This window comes from Nomia melanderi, chromosome 3 (assembly GCF_051020985.1).
Source record: "Nomia melanderi isolate GNS246 chromosome 3, iyNomMela1, whole genome shotgun sequence".
NCBI classification, from domain to species: domain Eukaryota; kingdom Metazoa; phylum Arthropoda; class Insecta; order Hymenoptera; family Halictidae; genus Nomia; species Nomia melanderi.
Genome location: NC_135001.1, coordinates 11332226 through 11352962, shown reverse-complemented (window position 1 = coordinate 11352962; position 20737 = coordinate 11332226). Strand labels below are relative to the sequence as shown.

The following is a 20737-nucleotide window of genomic DNA, read 5'->3' as shown; positions in this document are numbered from 1 at the left end:
CAAATCCGCTATTCCATCGCAACTCCAAACGCCGTACAAAACAAATAATCCTAACCGTGAACGGCTCAACAAATCAAAAGTACCGACCGTTTCCCGCGCAACGAATCTCCTAATTACAGGTAAACGGGTGGCAGCTCGCGTGCGGCCCGCAGTTCTCCCACGCAGCGCGCGGCACAGTAGCTCTCCTTTCCCATCCGGCCGTAGCCAGAGGAACGCTATTAAGTCGGTGGCCTGTTGGAAGGTCGGCCGTCCCGTATTCGAAATATCGGGGGCGAAGAAGTAGATAACGGGGCGAGGAAAGTCGGGGACGCGTCTCCGAATGGGACTATCCTATTACCGGGCAATACGGTAATGAATCTCTGATCGGATGCAAATGAGACGATTCGACGTGAATATCGGCGGTGGTGGTAGGGCAGGGCCTGAGTGGAACAGTTGGCCAGTGGTATCGCCGGGCCCCTCGCGAAGGGTCGGAGGCAAGGGCCGAATGGCTCGGGGGCACGTGCACGCACGAATACATTAACACGCGCGTGCTGCTGACGGACCGCGAGCAGCCTGGTGCCGGCGCAAAAGAGAAAGAGAAAGAAACAGAGAAAAGGAAAGAGAGAAAGAGAGAGAAAGAGAGAAAGAGAGAGGATAGCCGAGCAACACACGCAGACGTTTAGGCGCCACGGGCTTCGAGCCAATAAATCCATGCTGCCTCATTACTAAGCTTGTCTCTTTAATTGAAATCTCGTGTTTTTCCGAACAGCCCTCTTTTTTTGCCGGGTCGCGGGTTCCAGCTTTTATTTAAACTCCGCGGCGACACCTAGCGATATCTTTTCCCCCGCCCTCGCGCGCTACCGGGCCAGATGCCAGCGCAGCCGTCTTCTTGTACCCGCGCGCGGGCCCTACCACCGACCGGGGACACACGATTTATGCGTCTCATTCGGCCGGCGTACGTTCCGTGATCTCCGTTTCGTCTCCGCGCGGCCGCTAATCGCTTCGTCACGTCCAGCCGGGGTTTTTCAGCAAAATGTCCACGCGAACGGTGCGGGAGCTGATGAAATTAACACGTTCGCGAGCAGCGTTCGTTTCGGTAACAACCTCCACTGTTATAATATTTATTGATTGCAATCGTCTTTGTGGAATGCGAAGGAAATATTAAAAGGAATTTCGGTAAATTCCTACACCTTGTATCGTGCGTTACTGTCTTGGATATACACGTGAAAGTAATTTCAGTTTTTTTATGCGGGATATGAAGTGTCCAGCGTCACGAATATGCGACGCTGGTCGTGAACTTGTCATGTAGTTTGGTTTTCATGGTAATGATGGATGGGTGGCGTTTGTTGGTTGCGGGGAAAGTTTTCGTGAATCTTGGATGGTTTCGATCGCTTATTTAGTCTTTTGGGATGGTAAATTGGAGAGTTTATTGAATTTTGTGGATTAATCGCGGCGGCTGTGAACTCGTTGAACGTAAGGTTCTTGGGAAATGAATATTGAACGCTTGTTACTGTGTTGGAACTTAAATTGTTATGTTTTAGTGCCAGATGGAAGTCATCAACGATTTAAAATGTTTTTGGGCGATGTGATTGTAGTACGTTTTTTTATTGTTCAGATTACTGAAATGTTTGATTTGTTTCATACAAATTAATGATGTAACAAACACTTGTATGTACAGGGGCAAGGGGACTCTTCCACTCACGATGCTCGGGTCGCCTCGACTTGCGAATATGGTAATTATTGGCGCGCGGCAATAACGAAGAAGGAAAGCGAGACCGAATGCGAAGAAGAGAGACGTAACGATAGCAAACAAAATTCTCTGTGATTCCCTCTTACTTCGTCGCATTCAGTTTTGCTTCCGCCCTTTGTTATTGCTGCGCGCCAATAATACGTCCAAGGTCGAAATGGTCCGAGCATTGTAAGTGGAAGAGTACCCTTGCTCCTGTGCACTTTTAGCTTGGTGGTCTATGAAGCTAACGTGAGCGGCGTATAGTGACCGTAATACGAAAATACGAAGTCTTCAAATTCCAATCGTGACGCGTTACACACAATAGAACACGCGCTGCGTTCCGTTAGAGTTCACAACTGTCCCAACAAAAGAGCCGATCTATCGAGCGATTTTGGTCCACTGCGTAGGGTGCCGCGACGCGGCGCAAGAAACGGAAGACAGATTTTTACGTGGAATGGCGGAAAGTAAAAAAGCATGTTCGATTAAAGCGTGAAGGTGTCGTGGCGCAATATGGAGGGGAAAGTGGCGTTATCGAGCCCGAACGCACGCCGAGCTATTCCCTTTCGAAAAGCTGATTTCAATCCCATCCATTTTTATAGGCGCAAAGTGATTTCTGATCGTGAGCCGATGTGTATTGCGCAACCGGGGCCAGGAATGTCATAACGCGTGTCAATCGGACGCGTTTTCTTGCCTGAAATGTCGGTCGCATTCGACCGAGCCCGAGCTTTTTCTTCGTGGCCTAGCGAAACGTAATCCTAACCAGGTTAACGTAAAAAGGTTGATCATTCGGCCGACGGTTTTTCCATAATCCGTTGGAAACGCGACGAACACACATACACGCGGGAAAACTTGCCGTGGAATTGGACGATTTTTGCAGGTCTGGATTAAGATTGGAAGCTTCTTATGTTGTGATCATTACACCGATCGTATCTAGAAAACGTGCGGATCCAGCGAACGTACAAAAGTGTTAGCCAAGTAGCGCAAAGTAAGATATAGTGTGTTGCTTCGGAAATGATAAGATAAGGGAAGATAATGACTTCGTTACATCGAGGTTGGTTTGTTTTGTAAAAATGAAATTGGCACGATTTTAATCCTCGTATGCAGATTTGAACTGTAGTCAAGATTGGGATATGTTATGCGTGGTTAACGCTAGATTTAGGGAACAATTTGAAAAACGTAAACGTTATTCTGTAAACATTATTTGGTGACAGTTCATGTGAATTTTAAAGGAATACTTGTAGGGATGATTATAAGAATTTTCAAAATGTATACGAGTGAATCTCTGTTTTGAGTCTATTATGAACCTTCTAGGAATAATACAAAAAATGTCTATCAATCTAGTATCAACATTAGAATTTCTTGAGTTTAATCCACGAATTGTTTGAATTGAACTAATTCTTAGATATACGTGTGCTGGACATTAGCACTGTCAAGTTTAATTGACAAATCATTCGAATTAAAGTTAATTCTTGGATTTATCCGTGTTTCGCGCTAGAGCTACTCTACTTTAATCTGCCGATCGTCTGAATTGAAGTTAATTCTTAGCGTTATCCGTTCTTCACCATAGAAGCATAGAGCAGTTAAAGTGACTGGTTTGTAATCTTTTACACAAACGACAGCCGTGTATTTTTTAAAATATCGATTCACTTATATTTTAGAATGCGTATTGACAAATCAATCTGTTCAGTAATTTCCCAGATAAGTATCAGTATTTTGTCAATAATTATTAATGAAGAAATCCCAGGTGAGTTATTCTGGCACATGCGTAATTCTATTATTAATATTTGAATATTTTAAACGATTTAGATATAAATCTGCGTTTAAATCTGAAACGTAAACATACTCAACTATTAAGAATCCAAAGCAAAATAGAGTGTTCCCTTTTCCATTAATTTTTCTCTTTAATTAATTCCACTTTATTCTCTTCTCACTATTTGCAATGTATACTTGTAGTGTGCTGATAAATACATACAAATACATATTATTAATACAATATTATATATTATATACCACATATTATAAACTCTATATATTATATTATGTATTATATATTACATACCTCTCGCAATTATCTCAGGACTCGTACATCCAAATGCCACCTCCCACAAGAAAAACCTCAACAAACCATATCAACCCCTCAGCCCAGAAACCCTCCGATTTCCATACACAGTCACTAGAACATCGTCAATCCCAAACACACGCAACTCGAGAAACAAACCAAGAAAAAGCAAAGAAACAAAAAAACAAAGGAACTGTAAAAGAAGAAAGGAGTCCATATCAATTTATCACATCGGAAAATAATCATCGAAGGCTACCGGTCACGGCGAAAGGCGGTCGCGGGAGCGGGGCCCGCTCGCTGGCGGGTTTGCTCGTTAAAGATCACAGCTGAAATATCGGCGGCCCGTGTTCGGGGTATATTTGAAGCCCCAGACTTCTGGTTACGTGTCCTCGGGGCTGTCGCCGTTGGAAAAAAGTTTGAGTCCCCTGCAAGACAGCATCCTGCCGGTCAGTGATCCTGGCGTCGGCCGTGGCCACCGTTTCGGTGTGTTCGGCGACAGGCACGGGATCCATTGGGGTCCGCGTTCCACGCTCCGAAGTTTGCGGGCCGGACGACGGGGCCCCCGGTAAGCATAGCTGGCGCATTATCACATACGTTAAGTTTTTCTGGCTCTATTGGCCCAGAGCGGGGCCACGAAAAACGACTGATTAATCGAACCAACACGGCGAACATTCTTTCTGGGCCCGCGCATACAGCCACCACCGGGGGGAGCCAGTAGCGGACCGCTGCTGGGCCGACTGGTACCAACACCACACCCGGCGCTCCTGCATTCGCACGGATGTCGGGAGAAGAGACACGAGCGGTACCCAGAAAAACTCTCCCAATACCGTCGGGAGGAGGCCAGTTCCGCCAATGTCTTCGGGACGAAAACCGGAATGTGTTTCTTAGGGATCCCGGTTGCATCCTCTGAACTTACAATTAACGCGGTACAATATCATACGGACGGGGAAAAAAGGAAACTGACGTCGACGAACGGTACGGGGCTCTGTAACTGTACGAGAGTTGCACACTGATATCTACAAGTTAATGTTGACAAACCGATTAAACGATTTATCGTTTTGGGAATAAAGGGTATTGCACGGTAACTGGGCTTTCGGAAGGGAAATGATTTATCTGGAGATCTTTGTGAGTACGCGATTAAATGAACTGTTCTGTGATTTTGTCTTCAATTTACTAGAAATAAAGAAGAATTTTATGTTCGATTATTTATATGAACGTATTTTTGCAGTGATAATAAAAATGTCTCTGAAGCGAAAAAATAAGGACAATTTTTTTCGATTCTTCATAGTTTATAACTTCTGTGCGGGTTCTAAGCATTCATGTCGCAATCGAGTGTCAGAAATTTCATGTGACATATAATTTATAATAATAAAGTTCAATTAAATTTTAATTTCATATCTTTTTTATAAATTTAATAAAACATTTAGCATTGCAAAACGTCAGATACGTTTGTACATGTAATTTTATTGCATTGTAATTAATATATTATATATCATATAATATTATAAGCATTATAGTTTTGCCCATTCTGTTTTATAAAAGTCTTGTGTAATATTAAATCTACACGAGACCAAGTTCACAAACAGATATATTAATATTGTACAAATGTAAAACAACTAGATTAGGTTATGGTAAATATCATATTCAGTTTTCAATGTTGATGTAGTAGGAATAATTTAATTGGAGATTTTCGTAGTAATGACAATATGAACGCCGAAGGGGTTGGAAGGATATGTCGGAAGTTGTGTTTAGTTTCCTGATGTGTTTCGTGCGAAAGTTCTAACATACTTACAAATAGAATCTAGAAATCTAGATTACCACTCGCTACAAATATGATTTAAATATAATTCCCAATAATATAATGTTCTCCTATAAAGATTCATTTTACAAAAATAAAAGTATCATTACACACTTAGAACTTCTGTTACGTATGAACAGTCGATATGAAAAGCTCAAGTTATATCTAGCAAAGAACGCGAAGTTGATATTTCGGCTGATAGGTGTTGAGATTATTAAAACGAAACTCGCGTGGAGTGAAATTTCACCCATAATAACTACTTCGCTTGGAATAACGTTCCAAAACGTAATTGAAATCTCGAGTACAAAAATGCATATTGTTCATTCGTGACTTTTTCACTCTATGTTATAGTATAAGATTATTCTATTAGAATTGCGAAAGCAACATACATTTATTACTTTATATTGAAGAGATCTCATTCAAGTATATATCGTAAAATTAAAGAGAAACATATCGTCTATATTCGTCGTTTAAGTTTCATGCCAAGCGATCGATATGTGATTCAATATCTTCGCGATTCTTCATTCCGTAACTTACCATTACTTATGTAATTCAAAATAAGTCGAAAGGAAAGAATCTTATTATTTTGAATTTTGAGAAAATGAGAAAATCTTACTTCGACTGTTGCCGAATCTTCAATAATCATTTATTCACAAATGAACTTTCATTCAACAAAATATTACTCCGCATTAATTTATTGTTCACATCGGTACTCTAATTCTCTAGATTCTATTCAAAGCAAAATTCTAACTAAAAAAATCTCATTGTCCCTTGCCAATTCATTTCTCCATACAGAACTATCCTCTCCCCACTTGTACCACCTAATCAAAAACTCCCTGTATTTTACCATATCCGCCAATTCATTCGCAACATTCACAACTTTTATGAATTTAATACGACATTTAATATTGCAAAATATAAAAGACGTTTATACATGTAACTTTCTTGCATTGTAATTAACAAGAAATCCATTCGGAAACAATACAATTTTCCCACTACGAATAAGTACAACGTGAGTGAACACAGCGCGTTATAAAATCGAATTAAACTCGACCGTCAATTCTCTCTCGACACGTGAAAGCGTAAACGCTCGAGCACAACATTGAAAAAAGAAAAAGGCGTTTGGTCGCGGGAAGGTTCCCGCTCGCGGACGTTTCCTTTCGCAGTTCGTAGCGAGAACGAGAATGCCACTTGTTATGCCGACACATCGCTTAGTTATTACGTCACGCGTATCAGCTCCCCAGCGTTCCGCAGTTCTGCTTCGGCAGAACGGCCGTTTGTGCGTTTTCAAGCGGCGGAGAGCCACCCCCGGCGTCGACCTCAACCCCCGAAATCTGTTCCTCCCGTGGCCTCGCGGCTGATCAGAAAGCAGCCCGTCCTCGGAACGGACATTTCGCGCAGCCGGTGTAGCCGAAGTTAAACTTTACACCGTTCCGACACCGAGGAGGCTCGCTGGCTCTCGTCAGGAGCACGTGATCGCGCCATGTGTGGGATGCAAAGAGCTACCCTCACTCACCCCTTCGCATACCGTGGCTGCTCGTAGGGCACGTTTGCGGTACGCCGGAGCACATCCCACGATTTGTTTCTTTGTGTCTTATCGACACGTGACGCGGATCGTGATCTTCCCTAGAGCTGACAATTGAAGGGCTTGCTGCTAGAACGCAGCTCCATTTTTAACACATTGTTTGTTAACTGGTTGACTGCCACCAGGGATTAGAAACAGTTATGATATCGGTTTTGGTTGTTGAAACCGTTATGAAAAACCGGACTGAAGTTATAATTGTTATTACATACTGATACTCAGCTATGGAGGTTTCAGTTTCGATATTATATCGGTTTATAACTGTTATTTTTAATATTGTTATTTCTAATAACAGAAATGTAATAGTTATAGGATTGATATAATTTCGTTTTTAAAGAACCAGAACCGAAACCGATATACCGAATAACAGTTATGACTTTGTTTCGGTTCTCGATACATAAAATAAGTGATACATACATCTGGTTTAAAAAATAAACTAGTAAGAATAATATAAATAAAGTATTTATAAACTCGTATTTATAGAGTGAAGTGTCTCCGTGACTTACGAAATTAGATACGCTTTGACTGTTAAGCAGAATAATCAATAGAACAACAAGAAAATGTTAAATATGCAAATAAAAACTAAGAAAAAGGACGTGTACAGTGTCTTTCTGATAGTACAGTACAATGTTCCATAGCGGAAGAAATCTTTCACAAGGAAAGCTTTTCAATTTCACGCATTTCCCGTAAGACTAAACACTCGATAATCATCGAACATTAGCCCAAGTGATTAATTCGTTCTGCATGCAGGGGAAAAGTAAGACGTAATTCAGATATCCCAAGGAAAATAATTTGCATTTCTTCCACCGGGAATTACGGAGTTTCGTGGCTACTAAAATTTAAGTAGTTCGAAAGACTTCATCTTCAATATTGCACGCGAATCAAAGCGTAACCTTTAATTTGGCTCACGCGATGCGGATCATCACTGCAAATCTTTCACGAAATAATACCGTTTGTTCACTTAAGTATCTCGACTGAAACTGTACGGTGATTCGACGAAATATTCGAAAAGAACAAAGTTTCCGGATCGCGAGCAAACTTCGATGACATCAATTTATCCGAATGGTTTATTTAAAAATGTAAAATAGAGTTTTAAATATTTTAAAAATAAAGAAGATGATATCTGCGATCATAATAATTAAAACTGGGATTGTATACTTAGTGAGTTTTAAACATACGAATTAACAATTTTTGTGTCTGGAGACTTTAATGTTTATGTTTGCAAGCATTACATACTGAAGACAAAATTATAATTTATTATTACAATTTATTGTTTATCTGCTGTTGGTAACATGAAATATAGAATTGAAACTGCAAAAATTCTCCCATATTCTTAACCACGTAATCATCGATTCTCTCGCTGAACTGAAGACGATCATACTCGAACATACTCGGACATACTCAAACACCCAAGACCCTTTCCCTCCCGCCTTCCGTATCGGTTAAACATGCACGCCACGGCCTAGCGTATCCCGCGTAGGGTCGACGGAGAGCGATTTGGTGACATCAAAGTTTAATAAGCGCCATAAGCCGATCCGAACTGCGGCTAAAACTCGCCGAGCAATAAAACCAGCAATAAAGCGTTCGCCTTTCTCACGTACCGTGGGTGGAGCGGGGGCGGCCGAGCGAGCGTGGCGGGGCTGCTGCGAAGGAAGCGTGGCTCGCCGCTCGCATGGTGGTTAACCGAAAGGTTAGAAGGGCGGGAACGCATTAGCGGTGGAAGGTGGCGTGCTCATAGAGACGTCCGGTCGCCCAATTACTCCCGCATTAAATCAATGTTCCTACGGGCCGGGCCATTCCGGCATCCCGGTAATAAACCGAGGCCAACATATCTGCACGACTTACGGCTCATCCCTTGTGTCGCTGGCGTTCTCCCCACCCGGTCGACTCTACAGTACACCCCCGTCAAACTGCCGGAGGGGCCGAACAGACCGAGACTGCCGAGAAATGTGCTTTCTGTCGTAATATTTGGCTTTAAATCATGTTCCGCTGACAGGCCCCAGTTTCTTCGCACCTTCTGATTCATCCGCGACGCACCGCCTTGCGATCTTACTCTCACGTTCTTCCCTTCTCACCCTCTACCTTCGCCGCCCCTGTTCCACGGGTTTTCGAGTCGAAGTTTTTATATCGGGGGTGGGGTCCGAGCGACGGGTCTGTTTTTAAGGAAGTTTTTTATTTGTGAGATTTGTTGCATCGAGTCCTGCTGGCTTCTGATTTCACTGGTTCGCGTTATTGGGTCAACGAGGTTAGTATATGTATACAAGTAAGGTAATGTGGTTTGTTTGAGCATTGAGGAACGGTGCTTTTGCAGTGCGTTTTAATCCGTTTTTTGATAGCAATGTGTATCTTTGGTTTCGATGGAGTATTGGTACGTTCGTTGTGTTCATTGTGATTTTGTTGAGGGGTTGACACTTGAATTTTTCTTGGTTTAGATATGTACCTTGAATCTTTTTCCTTTGAGTTTTATTGATTGAAATTGAGCGGTGCTCATGGATACAACAGTTTTGTAAACTCGAAGAAATGAAGGTTTCTTGTTAATGTTTACAAGTGACATTACTTATAGATTTTCGTTAATAATGTATTGCTATTACTGCTCTCTTCAGTTTATCTTTATGATAGTGATTTATTCATATAATGGTTAAGAAAGTGGAAACCAAATTTTCCTTACACTCAAAACTCTATTATCTTCATTTTGTGAACATATTACGCACCATTACACTTTTACATAATTTTTATATACAACTGTTTATATAAATGTTATATATCTTTAAAAGAAAAAGTATATAGAAATAATGTATATAATAAAACAATATACCTATTACAAATAAAATTTTATACGAATTTGGATCATTTCTAGAAGTACTACCTACTTCTGCGAGCAATAGTTTATCGTGCTTAAAATCCAAAACTCAAAATTGAGATTCCATTTTCTCTAAACGTACGTCCTATAAAAATGAAAATTTCCATAAACAATTGTAACGATTACTAATTTTATATTTTCCGTTTCACTTTTACGTCTTGGCACAATGTAAAAATTCGCAAAGTGAAAACCCTGCAAATTCGTTCGGCAGGGGACAAAGTCAAACGAACTGAAGTCTATGGCCGCGTTCAACCGTGAGATTAGCTTCGCGCACAATTTACGACGGCGATCTTATTCACCTCTGGGCTTTCATATAAAAGCTTTTTCCTGTAAGCTGCGATACGTCCCTTGGACGTCCGGATTCACGTAAGAGGGACTCTATTGAGGAACGTACGCCATAACAAATTAACAGTGCCTGCTTAGCGACGCTGTTGCAGCTACTTACATTACGTTCATGGATTGTGCATTCACGCGAGGCACGTTAAATTATTAATACAATGTATTTACATTGAAAACAAAAAGTGAACATTGAGTTTTACATTGAGCTTATAAAACCTCTTTAACAAGGGACAAATTTTCTCGGTGTGTAACGTTATATACGATCTTCAAATCAACTATTACTCTTGTTTTCATTTGATTATCAATATGAAATTACCATTCAATTTCTCCTAATTTTTCGTTTATATAGAAGTAATAAATTATAATCTTGGATTTAAATAAATTAGTAAAGTTTAATGCGATCCTTTGTAAATTCTTCAAGCATTTCGATGCTTGTTTACTTCATCTAATTTGAAAAGATCTTTTTCAATTTCTGTTAAATTCAAAATGATAAAAGTTATACAAACGTAACAGTGATGAAAAAAGTAGAAATAAGAAACTGAATGAGGTAAAAAAGGAACGATAAACACTATAGAGTTGAAGGAGAGGTTGTACCGTAGAAACCGGCAAATGAGAATGAATATTTTATGTAACGATTTACTTTGTACTTCGTAAGTATTTTATAATGATATTCATAATAAACAATAATCACAATTACCCTAAGTTTCATTTTAATTCGTAAGACAATCTTTACAACGTAAAACGATTGTTATATAAAAATTTGATATATTTGTTTTGTATGTTCCAGGTACCGAGATGATGCTCTCTGTTGGACAGACAGGTAAGATTTACTCGCTCGGTGAGAAAGAGTACATATTTCACTAATTATACACATAAAAGCATCAAATTCTATCAAATAAATTAAGGAATTACTTAGAATAACTCTTAAAGAATAATTTCATAGACGACTGTTTGAGTCACATGCGTCCACATAATTCTACACAACAAAGTTAAAAAGATTTCGAGATAATGTGATAACCGTATGTTACAAGTTGTAATCAAATAGAATGTCATTGCGCGCAGCTAAAAACTCACCAATGGCTCAATGCACTTTAGCCACGAGACGTTAATTACGCGCAAGAAGCAATATTTCAATCCAGGTGGTTAAGACCGTTGGATTTTACTGGATGTTTTTCCGTCTGCCTTCCTTCGAAGTAAAACACACGTCCAAATCGATTCGCACTGGCCGCTTCCGACCGACGCAATAAAATCATCACGATCAGAAAAGTCTTTCGGATCGCGCGTCTTTCGTCGGAATTCCCTACGAGCCTTGAACTGATACCCGTGAAATTACAGGGAACCGTTAAATGTAACATTGAAGGCACACGCGTAAGAGGCGTTAGCCGGTAGATGAAAAAGGAGCCGCGAGAATGATTTTAACACCGTTTTAAACGATCACGGGACTCTCGATTTAGCTTTCTTTGTCGAAAGGGGACAGAGGAGAGTAGACGGTGGAATGGAGGAAGGGAGAAACAAAATGTGCTGAGCGAGAGAGGCAGAAAACGTAGCAGAAAAGGGGGACAGCTAGAGATATACAGTGGCGGACAAAAGTATCGGCTACAGTAAAATATTCTATATACAAATATTTACAACTATTATTCTTCGACTGTTCAAGTTTGAATTCTTAAGTAATATCTCAGATTATGAGATGTTAAAGAAAAGTGAAATATTAACTATTGACGGTGTAAAGCCTGTTAATGGACTACCGTTAATGGACACTATCCAGTACAAGCATCGGTCAAAATGAAAAACTTCCTTGCTCTTATCAGTAGAAAATAGCTTCATGAAATGTGTTTCTATAATGAACATTAAATTCCTTTAACTTCTCACAATAATTAACAATGCAATCATTCCAACGATCGTTATCGTACAAAAGTATAAAGGAATCTCTGTCTCACAGTATCAGAACATTTAGAATTACAATCTAAAACCTGATAAATATACATTTTTAATTTTATCCGTATAATTTCGTTTCCCTATACAAGCAGACAAAAATGAACCGTTCCAATAGTCAAACTGAAATGATACCAACCATTCCAATAATTAAAATAATAAGCAGCCAGCAAATGTATATACAAACTCAAATTATATACGAATATAGTTAAAACAAGAGAACCACGATGGAAAATGGCTCTTCCTTTCGATCGTTATGAAAAGCAATTACACTTTAGATATTTTCTATATTTTGTCCTACTGTATACGTTCGTTTACGTTTCTAAATGTCCTATTACCGCGTAAAAATTCGTAGTCCAATGATGAGCGATCATTCCAACAATTATAAACGTTTCTGCTGAAAATCGCGTGCCGCGCCGATACTTTTGTCCACCACTGTAAAGGAGCACAGGAGCGAGGTGAATAATACAGAGAGATTGACGTCGCGAACGCAATTCCATTGTTCAAAGTGAGTACAGAGCGGAGCGGTCGCCGAAGCAATGAGCAAGGCAACGAGCTTTGCCACGAGGTTCTTGCCCACCGGTATAAATCAACTCGCGAGTGACCAAACCGCTCCGCTATACGATCCACCGTATACACCGGCTACATCAAATTAGCGACACTTCTTTCGATCGACATGTCGATGCCGGGTTTTTGCTATTCACGGAATACTTTCTCCCTGCTCTGACTATCCGCGGCGTCGGATCCACTTCTTTTTTCAACTATATTTGGCGAACCTATACCGTTCCCCTGCGGATCTCAGTAAATCATTGGCCCGCTGCGCATAACACTGCTACTTTTGAATAAGAACGTTGAAACGGACAGTTTCTATTTTGTTTCGAATAGATTTCAGACCTCATTAGAAGTAGATTTTCGAAAATTCGTTTTATAAGTAAGAATAATAATATCTACATTGTGCGTATGTTGTGTATTATATGTCGTTAGCAATTGACGATTTTGAGGAGGGAGTTAGGTGTCCCGTGATATTTCGAAAAGTATGGAAATAATTAAATGGTATAGGATTTTAACATGAAAATAACGTGGAAAAAAAGAGAAATATTGCTGAATAATTGTGCTTGTAGTCGTTGGTGGTTTAGAACGGAAAAGGAACTCAGAGGTTGTAATGGAAATTGTAGTAGAATAGTGAATATTTATGAATGAGGAAGTACTGAATATTTACATAAATAATTGTTTAGACTTATATGCTCTGTACTTCAAAGTGAAGAGAATAATAAAAAAATTATATAAAGAATTTTCAATCCTCTTTTCGAAATCAACGTCTTTCTATTATAACTCTAATATAAAAGACTCTAATATATAATTAGTTTCTCTACCAAACAGAAAGGGCACTTTCGATAGCAGGGGTGTAAAACAATATCTACTAACACAAAATAAATATTACTCAATAATTGTACCTCCATAATGTTCCAAATATTCGGTGTGCTAATTGAAAAAAAACAATCTATAAAATTTTCAACGAAACAATCCACAGCATTCAACAAGCAGCAATGCATTTGAATAGATTATTTCCAACGTAAAATAAAAATACGCAAGCGTGTTATTCTTTTCCATTACTCGAGGTGCATTCTGCCATTAGAATTATAGATAGTCCGCGGGACGCAGGATTTGAAATTCAAGCCGCGTTTATGGGAAAAACTCATTGTAAATGACACGTACGGAAGACGGAAAGTTAAATTAATGACGACACCGGGGTCGACGTAATCAACTAAAACCGAAACGACGTTAATTACCAACAGCCGAACCCGCAGCGGTAATTAATAACTGGCGCGACGTTATCAACCCGTTGCCTGTGTCGTATCTTTCGATCTTTTTGCTTGCTCATGAAACGCCGACGGATCTTCGCGCGCAAGGAGAGCACAGTGTAATTGGTCCGCGTGATTTGATCGCGAAAAAGGACCGCTCCGCATATTACGCGCCGCCATCCGACCGCGCATATTTTATTCGGCCGTTCGTAATTCATTGAATCGCCTTTTTATAATTCGATCATTCGTGTTTAAGTCATGCACGGATCGCGTACAAGTATAAATCTTCCCTTCGCTAATGTCTCTATCGTGGTAGTTTAATTATACGTTCTGACATACAAATCCTGGCGACTCGTGATTATGTAATATACATTGCCGGAAAAAAGGATAAGATACTGTAACAATTCCCAGAACGTTTGGGCATCGTCGTGTATTTCGTTCCTTTCGAGGAGACCGCGTGTAATTGAAGAGATTTCTTGTGCTACATTTGTTTTGTCGAAGAATGTAATAATTTGTTACGACAGAAACGTTGTACGTCTTAGGTTTCTTTATATTCTTGTATCGATAAGTTTCTTACGGTTCTGCATTGGTCTTTTTACTTAACAGTGGCGGACACTGTAATTTTAAAGATTAATTATTGTACGGTTGGAACTATCATTTAACATACCGGGGGGATTTATGAACAATATTTATAAAGTCTTTTGAAATATTCTTTATAATTGTAACGTTCAATCACTTTGTGAGTATTCTTAATGTTATGATACTTGATCTTTTGATGAATAAATTCACATTTGCCAGAAAGTGCCAATCGTTCGAGAAAAATAAAAAAAGATCAATACTCCTAAAGATATGGCGGTTTTCGCCAATGAAAATTAAAATATTGAATATGAAATGAATTTAAGATGCATGAATATTTTATTTGATGTCGCTGGAAGACTTCAGGTACCAATTCAAAACCTTACTTGAGGGAACAATTATGAACAGCGCAATCAAGAGTACTCAATAATTACAAAGAATAATTTGCACACTGTAGAAATCAGCATAACTTTCACATCTAAATAACTCATAATGCGATCTATGAAATTATAATCTCTGACAATCATAAACTAATATGATTCACTAGTGCACGAGTTGTTGTATGCACCAGTGCTTTGTTGCACGATTTGACCCTTATCAAATTATCTCTTCATATTTCAAAATACATCATCCCCAATTCCAATTCAATCGCCTTATAGCTGGCATTATCTCGCAATTGAGTATTCTAAATGATGTCAAACTAAAATAAATAATACTAGAACAATATTTCTATGTGATCTCTACTCGGTTCATCTTACAACAAATTATTCGACCAGTTTGTAAAATGAAAATAATACTGTTTACACGATTTTGTCCCAGTTTAACTTACACCCGAGGGGATAGAGGCTGGCTGGAATATTAAACGATTACAGCTCATTGGGCATTTCGAAAAAAATCGAAAACAGAGGATGTCGCTAAAAAGTTAAAATAATATGTACGGCCGGTTAATGAACAGTTGTTTTCAAAGAGATCGTTAGAGACGGATGATTTATAAGTGGTGAAACAAAACTATTAGGAGAGGAATTCGTAAAGCGGCCAATCTGCGGGGCCCCGTTCCGTAGCAGGTTAATAATTATTGAACTATCGATTAAATGTTCGGCCAAGCTGATTGATCAGCGTTTATATCGCGCATACATCGGCCGCGTCCGCTCCCTACAATTTTCAGCCGGGCGCCCATCTTTCAAGTGCATCGCGATCTTTTAGCTTACCAACGGGGCGCTTCACTACTGGCCTAATGGCGTTGTTCAAGGAAATTGTCGATAATGAATAAAAAACGTGTCCGGATTATCGTTCCTTTGTTACCTTCTTGTTCGAACCGGAACGGTATCGGTTTATCGACTAATGATTTTAATTGATCTCACCGCCGAGCGAATCCGCTCGATTACGATACACAAATTTTTTAGATTGAGCCGATTTTGTTCTAAGATTCTTGCCCCCTAGTTTCTTCGCAAATTCGTTAATTTTAATTCATCCACGAGTGGACTATGAATTACTTGAATTTATCGATTGTGGATCTTTCATTGAAATTACGAATGTAACGGAAGTTTTATTGGTTTCTTAGGATTGTTCTCGTGAAAATGTTTCATTTTATTCATCGTGAAGCTAAGTATGTGAAGTAAACAAAACTCAGTTACTATACGTAAATTCTCGAACCTTCATAATGCACAGATAGAGTAGTATGTTCTAATAATTCTCCTTTATTGCTTGTATGTTATATGAATTTCATTCGATATTATTTAGATTACTTAATCTTTACTAATAAGGTTCGCTTAATTTAAAATCCTACGGTTTACGTTTAATTCACTATAATTATATTTTATTTGCATTCGAGTAGAATTATACACCAAGAAGAAACACGTACATCTCGAACATGATGCATACATTATAAAATAACATGCAAACGCGAAACATCTTGCTGAAAACGGCAACTCCCAATTTGATACTTTAATCGGCTACAAGTTCAATATTGGAAGCGCATGTTACTTTAACAGCATTAATATTCTAAACACACAGCAAAAAAATTTCGTAACCGAACTTTACATATTTACCACATTCCTTCTCCAGTTTTCGAGAAGCATGTTTGAAAAACCACAATATACCAAGGAAGCATTTGCAACGAGTTATAAAAGTGTACCAAACTAATATGAATAATTCCACTGTTCCATTCAAATGACACAAATGAATTCAATGAAGAATTCAGTTGCCGCAGCTTCTGACCAGGTAACTCAAGTACCATGTCATTCAAACCTCTTTATACCTGAAACACCATATCATTCGAGTCTTCGAATAACTCAAGCACCGTGTTATTCGAAAGTAGCCTGCCATCATTAGTACCATTTAGGTGAAGCAGTGATTCGGGACAATTACCCAAAAACCCATTTGTCCACCGTGCGACAAAGTCAGCCGGGTGTCGATGCATTAATACGAACAACCTCACGGGATCCAAGGTTCGCCAGCCGATCTCAATGCTAAAACCTACAATCTCGGCATGCTGGTCGAGGCAGCGTCTCCACCTTCCGTGGTCCGCGGAGCGGTACCAATCGGGCCCATGATTTACACTCGTTAAAAACGTCGATCAGAAATCAGTCGCGTACCGAAACCGGTGGCCGGGAAGAGGATCCGACGTAATAACAGGGGCTCTGGAGCGGTGCGGCGGCGGCGGCGACGGCGACGGCAGCAGCAGCAGCGGCGGCGCGATCGATTCTTTGCCGGAAGCCCGGGGATCGAGTCGCAAACAGGAATATACGCATACCGGGCCCGGGTTACCCGTCTCTTAAACAACCGAACGTATTTTTTTGCCGGGCGTTCGATTTAACTGGATGTCGTTACTACGCTCTGGCATTGTTGTCCGCCGATTCGTTCATCGATTCATCCTTACTTTCCTCGGCTGAAACGTTGCCCTCCCTCGTCCGCCCTCTGTTCCCCTCGCCAGAGAAGAGGATGCTCCCTCTTTCTTCAGCTATCTTCATCCCCCTCCCGGGATGTCCCTCCGTCTACCTCCTCGCCACCGCTCTGCTCCGATCCGATCCGATCCGATCCGATCCGATCCTATATTTATTGTATCGAGGAGACCAGAGCCGCCGCATTCCTCGCGCATGCGCCGCCCGTAATGAGCGGTCTCCAGTCCTGTCTGTCTTTCCATCCCGTCCGTCCATGCGTCTGTCCAGCCGACCGGTCGTAGGCCCCCCTTCGATCACCCTTTCACCCTACCACCTTCGCCTCCACCCTCCACCTTCACCGTCCACCCCCTCCCCCTCCGCCACCGCCGCCATCCTCGTACTCAACGTCCTTGTCTCTCCACGTCAACTTCTGGATTACTTCGATGGATCGTTCTTCTTCTTCTTCTTCTTCTTCTTCTTCTTGTCCTTCTTCTTCTTCTGCTTCTTCTTCTACTCCTTCTTCTTCTTCTTCTTCTTCTTCTGCAGAAGTTGCTTTTGATTCTTCTTGGTTGGAGGTTGATTTTTGAAAAGTGTAATAGCTTCCGCTAGATTTTTGTACTAGTAGTATTGTTGATTGTTTGCGGTGATTTGATGGAGAAATGACTTGGCACGTGAAGGCGAGAATGTTGAAGTAACGTTTGGTTTAATCTAATAGATTCTCCCTTTTCTTGTTGTCTTTTTTCTTCTTTTCCTTCTTGTCCTTCTTCTTGTCTTTGAATTCTTCTTAGCAGCAGGTGGATTTTTGAAATGTATTATGGTAGCTACTGCATGACACTTCGTTACCTTTTGGATTCTAATAGGTATTGGAATCAAACTGGTCTTTTATCTTACATTCTGTTTCTTTGATGTCATTAGTGGCGTTGTTGGTTTATGTTGGTCTCCTGTAAAGATGGCTCGTAGGAAATAAGAATGTGAAGTGGAGTTGCATTGCACGTAGTCGAAATGCTTCGGATTGTAAGTAGGAGTTGGATTGAAGAAGAAGGGAAGATACCATTGTCGTTTTTATCATAAAACGTTATAATTATTTTAAAAAAGGGGTATAGAATTTCCTGAGAAAATTTGACAACGACGTAAATTATTTATAACAATATTGAAATTCATTAACACTGTTGAAGTAGAGTATAAACTAGAGGTCTCAAAAGGTATTCATCGGAGTAATGCAAACCATACGAATGTCGTGGGATTTAAGACAAAACAGACACCATAACTGAATAACGTATAACCTACAAGACACAACAGGAAACACCAACAAAAATTGGCCACACATATCCTTGTTTCTAATTGTTCTATGAAAACATTAAATTTCCTCACAAAAAACTATCTCACTACGATTCCATTAACATTCCAACCCCAAAGGAAACCAATACTATTCGGATTATTCACATTTACTGTCACTAACCCGTTCGCTACACAAAAACAACACGAGAAACTGCAACGATTATATTCGAAAAGCCCGAATTCAAATATTCAGTAGTTGGTGCGTTTTTAAAGCACACTGTACAACAATCACAAGTATCACCCGATGGACAGAAAATCTGTCACCCCATTATGCACCCGCCAAACACAAATTGCGCGAAACAACGAAAAGAACTCTGCAAGAAATAAAAAAAAAAACAGAAGAAGAAATTGTTAGTGTCTTTTCGTATTCATAAGTAGTTTCAAAGGGGACGCAGTTCAGATTCTTGTCGCGAAACGAGAAGGAAGAATACAAGGGAGCGAAAGAGAAAGAGAGAGAAAGAGAGAGATTGAACGACAGGCGCGGTTAACGCGTCACCGGTCAGGCCAATAGGAAAGATTCGCTTCCGTGGTTTGCTTATCGATTCAAATCGCGTGCAGCGTGTATGAATGAAGGAATGAGTGGGCGAGCCGAGCCACCGGTTGAATGGAAGCCCCACGGGTGACCACAAGGCACACGCGCGCGTACAAACTCCTCTTTCTTTCGTTCTTTTACACGCTACCTTTTCTTTTTTCTCCCTCTCCCCCACGCCCCTCGAACCCTCACTGTCTCTCTTTCTTTCACTTTGTTTGCCGGCGCAACTTCTTTCTTTGTCCAACGGTAGTCTCGTACACTTGACCCTTGTGGCGAGGAACCGATGAAATCGTTCCTCTAACACTGTCCGACTTCGAAACTCATTGTCTACTGCTATATCTGTTTAGATTCACCTTTTTTAAATACTGAGTCTGCAGAACGTGTCAATTCGACAAACAGCGAATTTGTAAACATTATTTGATAAATGTTTATGTCGATTTTCATCGATGCAAGTATTTTGATTATATAGTCTTATAGGCTATTCGTAATTTCCTAGATCGAAGTGAGAATTACTACAATATATCAACAATACATATATTAACCCATTTGCATCATTAAGCGGAATAATTCGTAAACGATTACGTTTAGCCGCCTCGACTATATCGGTCGGAGCAGATTAACTTCAATTAACACGTTAAATACCATACCAGTCACCGATGACCGACACTTCCGAATTGCTAAAAAATAATTATAACATGTAACATAACTGACGTCGAGTAAAAGTGTCTAACAGCATAAGTAAGTTGACAGCAGTGTAATGTAGAATTATGATGCCAAATAATTGATAATTGTTCCTTCTTATCTTCGCTACGAGACAATTAGTGTTATGTAAAACTCTCGACATTTCCGTGGCGCTTAACGTGTTAAAAACTGAGACTTAGTTGAGAATCTCCGATTTCTAAAGTAAGCTTCACATTTCAATGGAAATGGGTTAATAGCACAAATAAAACTATTACGACGAAAAACAATTTTCAGATATATTCGTCGCACTGCGCGACGAGAGAGCATCGAGGGAAGAAGCCCGCCCCGAAAGCCGCGAAAATATCCGTGTAGCCATTATTTCGTTCAGTTTTCGTTTCTTCTGACAGTTAGCCGCGCGATAGTTTTACATCCGTTCGTTCATTAATTCAGAGCTCGTCCGCGGGATGTCTTTTATCGGTGGCAACCGTCGAGGTTAACGATTCCACGTAAGAAGCCCCCGGCTCTCCCTCTAATAGCTTGTATCGGCATTCCAGCGATTCAAAAAATGTGCCAAACCGCTTCCCTTACCTCGGGGACTTTTGCATTCCGGCTTTTTTCCTGGCCAGGCGTCGCCGATATATTTGCTACGCG

The 20737-nt window shown here is 40.2% G+C and overlaps 1 protein-coding gene across 2 annotated transcripts in view; it reads left to right on the top strand.

The window, feature by feature from the left end:
- Window positions 1-20737, top strand: part of LOC116431763 (protein trachealess) — a 231128-nt gene that overhangs the window by 45070 nt on the left and 165321 nt on the right. For both annotated transcript variants that reach the window (XM_076365510.1, XM_076365509.1), the window contains exon 2: window positions 11134-11166. In XM_076365510.1, coding sequence (XP_076221625.1) covers window positions 11134-11166 — 33 coding nt within the window. The remainder of the gene's footprint in view (window positions 1-11133; window positions 11167-20737) is intronic.